Genomic DNA, 6,253 nt, shown 5'->3' with positions numbered 1-6,253 from the left:
TACGTACGAGCAGAAACTTATAAATATTTAATTTCACTGAAGTGTAGACGAATTCAAATGATATTCAACCCAATGGTATCCATACCCTCTGCCTTTGACGCTCTTGTTCTTTCAAGTGTTTTAACTCAAAGTACTGGTCAACCATGGAAACAAGCCCAACCTAGACAGGAAAAATAAGATTGAAAAATTGATTGCGGCAAACAAGAATTGAAAGCAGAACTCATTCAGAAGCATCATATATAGTACAATAAAAGTTGCAGAATAAATAGCTAATCCAAAGAAAAGCAGACTGAAGTTCAATTTAAAGGACGATAAGTAGTTCAAGAAAAGTGCTTACACCATCATATAAGAACTCTACTTTTCTTTCTTTCTCCCAAGCTTTTGCTTTTGATTTTAGTGCCTCCACCATGGCTTTGGTGCCAAGAAGTAATAAGTATTAGTAAATATAAATTTACACCAAGTACATAACTGCAGAATGAATAGGGACATGCTGCTCAGTAAAATTCCAAGAAACACAAGACGAATAATATGATAAAATTCCAAACACAAATTATACAATTATGTTCAGGTCTCCAAAATTTCCGTTTTGTTTGTGATTAGAACTCTGTTTGCACTTTGGATAGACAAAATGTGTTTGGGTCAAAAACAAAAAAGGAGTTGCCACTAAATCCTTTTTGCTTCTTCTCAGTACACTTGATTAAGTATGTGAAAGTAGGTGGAACTTAGAATCTATATCAGAAGTACTATTAAATGAGAGCCAGACAACATGGTAACGGTTGATGGTAAAAAAATTAACAGATTTTTAATTTGATTAATTCCTATGAGAAATGGTAATATTCTCTGCTGTACCAGGTCTTTCATTAATAAAACCAACTTAAATTTGTTGTCTCTTCATAAGAGTCAAGAAAAAACTTTTCCAGCTGCAGTCTCTGTTATCATGCTAGAAAGCAGGCCATGTACCTGGAATTTTGTTGACAATAACACGAGCTTTCTCAGCACGCTTTAGCAATAGATGTGTGCCTCTCCCAGCATTATAACGATTGTCATCCTACTTTAGAAATAAACTGTGAGAGAGGGGGAAAGAGGCATAGTGCGGTAGGGGCTGGGGAAGTGCTGATGTAGATAATGAAAGTAAAATTCAGTGATATAAACAAACATTATGGCCAACCCTGTTGTACTCCTCCAGCCAGCATTCCTCTTCACGAGCAGCCAACCATTTCTGAACCTTTTCAAGAATCTCCTTTCTACTGAAAGCTTCCTCTTTAACCTTGGAAATCTGATTCTCCAATTGTTCTAGTAGAAAGGATGTACTGATTGCTCCTGAAAGATTGAAATAAGATTAAGCAGGAGCGGAGAAACTGCAAGTTGTTGCCTGCTATTCGTATTGGTTCACAAGGTCATACCTAGTGACCCTATTTACAAGTTTTGCTGCTTCCTTTTCGTTCAAATGGGGGGATATCTCAATTATTGTAAAGGACGTTTATGAGCTAACATGTCACATGACAATCTCGTTCTATGCCTTAATAGACAAAGAAAGAGAAAAAAAGAAAAAAAAAAAAAATACTTTCAAAAAAAAAAAAAAAAAAAAAAAAAAAAAAAAAAAAAAAAAAAAAAAAAAAAAAAAAAAAAAAAAAAAAATAAAAAAAAAAAAAAAAAAAAAAAAAGAAAAGAAAAAGAAAGACAAACGGAGCCAAACCTGACTCTATAGATTCCAATGAAAAATCTGTTCCAAATTGTCCTTCAACAACCATGTGTGCCTCTCGGCATATTTCCTCTAAAACCAATCTCTTTTTCAAAAAGACCTCCTTTATTTTACTCATCTTCATTTCTTGTAGCCTTATCACTTCTGTCTCAGCCTGAGGACAAGATACATTGCATGCATATTACTGCCAAGGATGATGTTGCACACTCCAACATTGGCACTTGGGGGAATAGAATACAAGATGGAGAAGGAGTGATAAACTACTCCACTAGCAGCAAATTAATACTTTAGTTGGAGGAAATATTGAGAATGTACATTATTGATGAACTCCAAAGAGAGACAGTTCGGCTCTGTTATTTCACTTTCAGCTGCAGCAATAGTACATGTGACATTTTGGAACATTTGTTGCTCCTCGACTGGTGCATCCATCAGATTCCATAGCTCTACCATGGTCATTGCAAGATCTTGAAGCTGAAAATGCAAAGATAAGAGAACAGAGGATAAATTGCAATAGACTTGACTTGGAAAATGCGTACCCTTCGCATTCGCTGCAGCTTGACATCTTTAAGCCTAAATATTGTAGCAGATAAGCTCTCTATTGTATCCACACTTATACTTTTTGCGCAACATGAGTCATCCAAAGATGGATGAACACCACAAACTGTTAATTTGAAGTCCATCCCAAGCACCAGGCACAGAGCTTTCAGAACATTCAATTGGTCAAGCACTTGCTTCAGGCGCTCACCCTGGATGTAAATTCATTAAACTAAATTAGAAACAGAAGTCAGAGTCAACTACAGAATGGAAGCAGAGAGCTTCCAGATGATAAGAAACTAATATGCTTGAAATTTAAAACTGAACATTAGTGTTCCTTAATGTTGCTTCTGACGAAAGAAACCTTCCTCCATATCTTCAAGTTTCTTGGGACTAAAAGTAAACAGTATAGTGTTGTGACAAAATAGTTTGAACATCTTCATATTATCTCTTTAACTTTTCTATTGGGTTTCAATCACCATCACTGTTGATCTAAGTCGGAACAACAAGATGAACAAGTTAACTGGGAGAAAAGGCACCTTCTCTTCCTGCAACATTAGTAACTGACTTCGTAAATCATCCAATCTTTTCATTGACAAATCATTCTCATCAATGAGAATTGTATTAAGGTTTTCTTTTGTGGATCCTGCGAGCTCAGTAGAGATGCTATTTATTTGTTTCAGAACCTCGGCAAATTGACCCTTCCTCTCATTTCTTTTCCTTTTCATATCTTCTAGTCGAGGCATAATTTCCTGAAGCTCTTTCTTCAAGCTCCCAGAACTCTGTTCCAAACAGCAAAAAGAGCACTAGTAATGAATAGCATAAACTACTTGCATAGAGTAAAAGATTCTTCCTTCCATATGTTATCACCTTCTTTATATGAGAAGGTCGCTCTCCCAACGCAGAGCAGATGTCTGCAAGCTGTGCTTCAGCATCAGCAACTGCTTGCCTCAGCTGTGCTCGGCAGCGGTTTGCCTGATCAACTTTCCTTCTATATGCATCCAAGCACTCTTGTTCAAGTTCAAAAAGCATTTTGTCCCTTTCTTTATCAACTTCTCCAACTTCATCCCATATTTTCTGATTCCAGTAACCATTGTTAAATAGCAAGAAATGCACATTAGACAAAGATACATACAAAAGATTATAATCAAAGATCACCTGTAGCTCGGATAAAAGAGAACCACAAGTTGTTTCCATCTGCAGATGTTTATCGGTTGGGTGACTATGCGTTCAAAGCCTGCTTCGCCAGGAGTGTCCAGAAAAAACAAAGAATCAGAAAACAACAATAGGGAGATGAGACACACCACTTCCCATAATTGCAGTAGACATCCACCAAAAACACAGTAACAAGTAGCGAAAGATTACAACTTAAGCATGGGACCACCAAGCTTTCAAATTTGAAAATAGAAGTTTAATGTATATGAAGCATCTACATCATGCCAGCCCAGATAACAGTTACAACATTTTACAAAATACTTTCAGGAAAAGAAAATTCAAAATCCAACCATTTCAAACCATGTGAGATAAAAATAAGCATCAATATAGTTTTGGTTAGCCTACAGCGATGCTGCTGCAGTGAAGCAACTTTTCTCCTCACTAAGTTAACCTACTGATTCAATTAACACTACTCATCAAACTTCACTCAGAACATCTAGTGTCATTCCTCATCTAACGATTCTGCTTCAAACAAGAAATGAGGAAAAAAAGAAAAAATAACATGTATAATTCTCTCGAATTTTGAAATACGAAAATCTTTAGATTAATAATGATGATAATAAAGGAAATGAGGAGAAAAACAGATTACTAAAGAACAACCGTGACGAAAATGGCATCGGAATTCATAAAAACTATCCATTTTCTACAAATTAAAAACTTCGTTAGAAAGAATTCGAAACACGCATATCAACCAATTATCCACCACCAAAACCTCTCTTTTGTTCAAACGCATATACCAACAACACGCATTTTACACAATTGCAGTCTAACTCCACCTTCAAGAAAGCACGCAACATCTAACTTAAAAAAACAAAAACAAAACCCCGCTTAATCTCCACGATCGTCCCCGGCGGAACAGAAGAAAACACAGCACTGATCACACAAGAGCGGTCATGAACCAAACCTGACTGGAAGGCCGCTCCCTGATCACTTCAGTACTACCTCCCGAACTTGTTGGAGAACTAGCAGAGGTGTTTTCAGTGGGGAGTATCAGCATTTATAGATTGCATGAGAACCCTCAAAAATTTGAAAAAGGGAAAATTCGTAACGCTTGCATTGAATCAAATCAAATGTATTCGGATTGGGAGGGAAATGATTATGAAATTGAATCCATTCTTCTTGAAAGAAATAAAGAAAAGGAAGCGTCGAGTCGGGCGAGCGTTTTTGTCGTTAAGGAAGGCCTCTGTGGGGTCCACCCCCGTACGGCTTTTGAATTTCAAAATAGATATCGGATTAAGTTTTGTCTTTTCTATTAAACTTAAAAGTGATCGCTACAAAGGAATGAATTTTGAGAAATACAATCGTAATGTTTGGATTCGTTTTCTAAGTGTTTTGTAGAGATAGAGAGAGAAAAACAAAAATAAATAAGTGTGTGTTAGAGATAGTGTGTATGTTTGGATTTGTTTTTGGAGATAATTTAAAATAAGTATTGTATGTTTAATGTTGTGATTTGGGAGACAAAAATTACTATTTATTGTCAAATCATGCTTTTTTTATATATATTTATGTACATGTGTGTGTATATATATATGTATACATTTATGCTAAAACAGTTTAAAACACCTAGATAAGATGTTTTTGAATAATGACAAACATTGTGTATGTTTTGACTTGTCCCGGGGATAACTTGAAAATGAAAACAAACATAGTGAATAATTTTTAAAATAAAATAAAAACATAAATCAAATAATTTTAATATATTATTTTTATGATTCGTATATTTAAAAAATATTTTTTTTAAAAAAATTACTGATTTTTATACTTTTGTAAATAATAAAAATTATAAACCAAAAGAAAAAGAATTATGCAACGTTTCGTCTCATAATAAATATTATTTTAAAATATTAAATTAATATATATTATTGAAATTTTTCATACATTAATTATTTTTAATAAATACTTAATTGTTTACTTACTTTAACATACGTATCGAAAACGTAAACTACAATAATGTATAGTATATATGCTATTATATAATATTCTATACTTACAGTATTATTTGATAAATTGCATATAAAGATGTTCATAATTTTATATTATATTTAATAAAATATTTAATTTTTTTTTATCTTTTTTATTGATCTTCATTTTATTTAAGGAAAAAATTGCACGTTACCCCCTTATAATAGCGCATATATGCAAATTACTCCCTTATGATAAATAAAGACTAAATTACCTTCCTATGATATATAAAGGGTAAAATACACTTTGTCCCCTTGAATTATTCATCATGTAACAATTACCCCCTATTATTTTTGGATAATTTTGCCCTTATATTATATACGTATATATTTAGTTCAAAGAATTTGTTTTAGCAATTTTGCATTTTAAGTTTAATTAATATTTTTTAAATTGGAAACAAAATATCTTCTATTTATAATAAAGTAAAAAATAATTAGTGAGTTAAATAGTTCAAATTTTTTTTTTACAGACTCAAAGTTAACTAATAAATGAGTACTATAAATACATAAAAAAATTTCGTGAAAAGATTATATTAATTTGGTTAAAATTAAGTTATTAAAGATTTATTCTTTCAGACAAAAATGAATAATCACATATTGGTGTTTTTTTAACATATTTTCTTTAAAAAATATGATAAAAAAATATTTTTATTCATTTTTTGCTAAAAATAATTAACTTTTGATTAAGCATATATATATATATATATATTTGTCAATTTCTTTTAAAAAGCATATATGAATTGTTGGTTATATTATATTTATTGTGTATTTACTATATATATATATATATTAATTTACACTCCACTTTTAATGTAAATTCTTCACTTATTAAAAAAATTAA

At 32.3% G+C, this 6,253-nt stretch overlaps 1 protein-coding gene across 1 annotated transcript in view; it reads right to left on the bottom strand.

The window, feature by feature from the left end:
• LOC105173221 (65-kDa microtubule-associated protein 3) overlaps positions 1–4,552 on the bottom strand; it is a gene marked incomplete in the record, with an annotated part of 5,702 nt that extends 1,150 nt beyond the window's left edge. The window contains 11 exon segments of the mRNA XM_011094897.2: positions 86–160; positions 338–411; positions 961–1,048; positions 1,157–1,320; positions 1,697–1,856; positions 2,018–2,173; positions 2,239–2,448; positions 2,776–3,018; positions 3,107–3,313; positions 3,395–3,473; positions 4,356–4,552. Coding sequence (XP_011093199.1) covers positions 86–160; positions 338–411; positions 961–1,048; positions 1,157–1,320; positions 1,697–1,856; positions 2,018–2,173; positions 2,239–2,448; positions 2,776–3,018; positions 3,107–3,313; positions 3,395–3,433 — 1,416 coding nt within the window.

The sequence above is a fragment of the Sesamum indicum genome, linkage group LG11 (genome assembly GCF_000512975.1).
Source record: "Sesamum indicum cultivar Zhongzhi No. 13 linkage group LG11, S_indicum_v1.0, whole genome shotgun sequence".
NCBI classification, from domain to species: domain Eukaryota; kingdom Viridiplantae; phylum Streptophyta; class Magnoliopsida; order Lamiales; family Pedaliaceae; genus Sesamum; species Sesamum indicum.
Note: the sequence above shows the minus strand (reverse complement) of the source record. Positions and strands in the feature narration are given on the sequence as shown.